Source organism: Arachis ipaensis, chromosome B03, assembly GCF_000816755.2.
Source record: "Arachis ipaensis cultivar K30076 chromosome B03, Araip1.1, whole genome shotgun sequence".
NCBI lineage: Eukaryota > Viridiplantae > Streptophyta > Magnoliopsida > Fabales > Fabaceae > Arachis > Arachis ipaensis.
In genome coordinates this window covers 127,336,971-127,339,023 of record NC_029787.2, presented here as the reverse complement: position 1 = coordinate 127,339,023, position 2,053 = coordinate 127,336,971, and the positions used below count along the sequence as shown (strand labels likewise).

Below are 2,053 nucleotides of genomic sequence, written 5' to 3'. Positions count from 1 at the left end.
TTCATAAATGTCATAATCCTTTGGAATTACATAAATAATTTATAGAATCCTAAAAAAAAAAGCATCAAGCGACATGCCTTAGATGAAGACTAAGAAATTTATTCTAAACCATTGGATTTTAGTGGAAGAATCTCCTTTTCTTTTCTCTGTTTTCTCCTTGACTGACATTTATATTATATATATGTACATTGAAGATATTTACTCAACATATCTAAACACCTGCACACTCATACAGGGTTAAGCTGTTATAGCTATGGAAGAAGCTAAAAGAACACCATTGCTGTCCTAAGAATCCTGCATAGATGTTGGTCAATCAAGAAACTTGTGTCAGCAAAAATCAGGATTAAGGCTTTTACTTTACTGGTATAACATTATAACCTCAACTTTCCCATCTTGATCATGTAGTGTTTGATGTAATGCCCCAACTAGGTCCGCTCGTGGAAGGTGAGAGACCGCGTCAGGGCGGCAGGGTTGGCGTGCAGCATCGGCGACGCCTCGACCACGTGACTCTTGTCGTTACCCTTGGAAGGGAACGCCTTGAAGAGGCCTCCTCCATTGAGAGAGTTGGCCTTCTCATTCTTGATTCCTAGTGTTGACCATATTGAACTCTTTGCAGCTTCACTAGGATCATCAATTCTAAGTGTCTTGGGGATCAACACATTATTGCTTTCTGTGTTAGGCTTTTCCTTTTGCGAATTGGCCGGGGTTATGATGTTACCATCCCTTGAGTGTTTCCCCAACGGCGAATTTGGGCCGGAACCAGGGGCCGGAGATTGGGGTGAGATGCATGGCACATTCCATGCCCAGTATGAAGGGGTGGTGTATATCGACATAGGATAGCCTGGAGGGCAAAATGTGGGAGGAGGAGGCATTGGCGAATTCCATGGATACGGCCATGGAGAATTACTTGGGAAGTAAGTTAGTTGAGGAGGGAAACTTTCGACTCTTTTATCCGCCGATTCATGAGAGCTGGCATGGCCTCTCCTCTCTGATGAAGTTGAAGTTGTACCAGAAACTCCAACTGAGTGATCATTCCCATCATCATCCCTACCATAGGAAACAAAAGTAGTTGCTGCCTCCGGTGCATGAAACCCGTTTACAACACCATTTGTGGCTTTTTCCGCAATGTTCAAGACAGAGGACATGGAATCACAAAGAGGAGAATCTGGGCCAAAGGTCAAGACAGCATTGTGTAGTCCATGGTGAGCTGCTTGAAGCGCCTCCGGGACCATTATCTGGCGATAATGCGATGCAGCAGAGTTTTTGTTCTTTCGGCGACCAGCGCCTACCGGCACGTTCCTCATTGTTCCTCCGGCAGTCCAGTATCTCTGACAGTTCTTGCAGAAATGACGCGGCTGATTGACGTTGTAATTGTTGTAGTAGCAGAATTTGGTGTCCATGCTGTTGCATCGCGGACACGGAAGTATCTTGTCCGGTTTCTTGGGAGTTTTTTCTTGTGAAACACTGGTCTCACTCTGTTCTCCACCATTTGTGGGAGTCTTTGGGTTCTCAAATATGCCTGAAGATGTTGTTGTGGGAGATTTCAAATCCTCTGTGGTTTCTTTATCTTGTGTTGAGGTTAGTTCTCTCTTTGATGGTTCCTTAAACAATAAAGACTAAGATAATCAATAGTATATACACACATGATAAAAGGAAAATATTGGTATTTATCATTTAAAGGAAATATTAGAATCGATCCTAGCTATGTTTAATTCAATAACCAGGACTAAATTATAACATAGAAAATTTAAGTTCAAAGTACAGGTTAGTGAATCCACATCATGAGATATTGGTTTGTCCTTCCTAGTTAGTACTACTAATAAATTTAAATGTTACTTCCATTAATTAATGAAACCTTATATGTTCACGTGATTAGTGCACTGTAGAGAATCAATGAAACCACTTAAATGTGGAATTCCCCCTAAAAATAATTCAATAAAAAGTAAACTTGGGAAGCAGAACGGAATCTTTGGTAGGAGACAGAGGTTACAACTTACAAGGAGAGAAACTGACTATAGAACATACTCACTGGCTTATTGGAGAACAACTCAAA

The 2,053-nt window shown here is 41.5% G+C and overlaps 1 protein-coding gene across 1 annotated transcript in view; it reads right to left on the bottom strand.

The window, feature by feature from the left end:
* LOC107631865 (cyclic dof factor 1) overlaps positions 1–2,053 on the bottom strand; it is a 4,217-nt gene continuing 2,164 nt past the window's right edge. Inside the window, exon 2 of the mRNA XM_016335437.2 lies at positions 1–1,601. Within this exon, the coding sequence (XP_016190923.1) occupies positions 426–1,601 (1,176 nt within the window). The 3' untranslated portion in view covers positions 1–425. The remainder of the gene's footprint in view (positions 1,602–2,053) is intronic.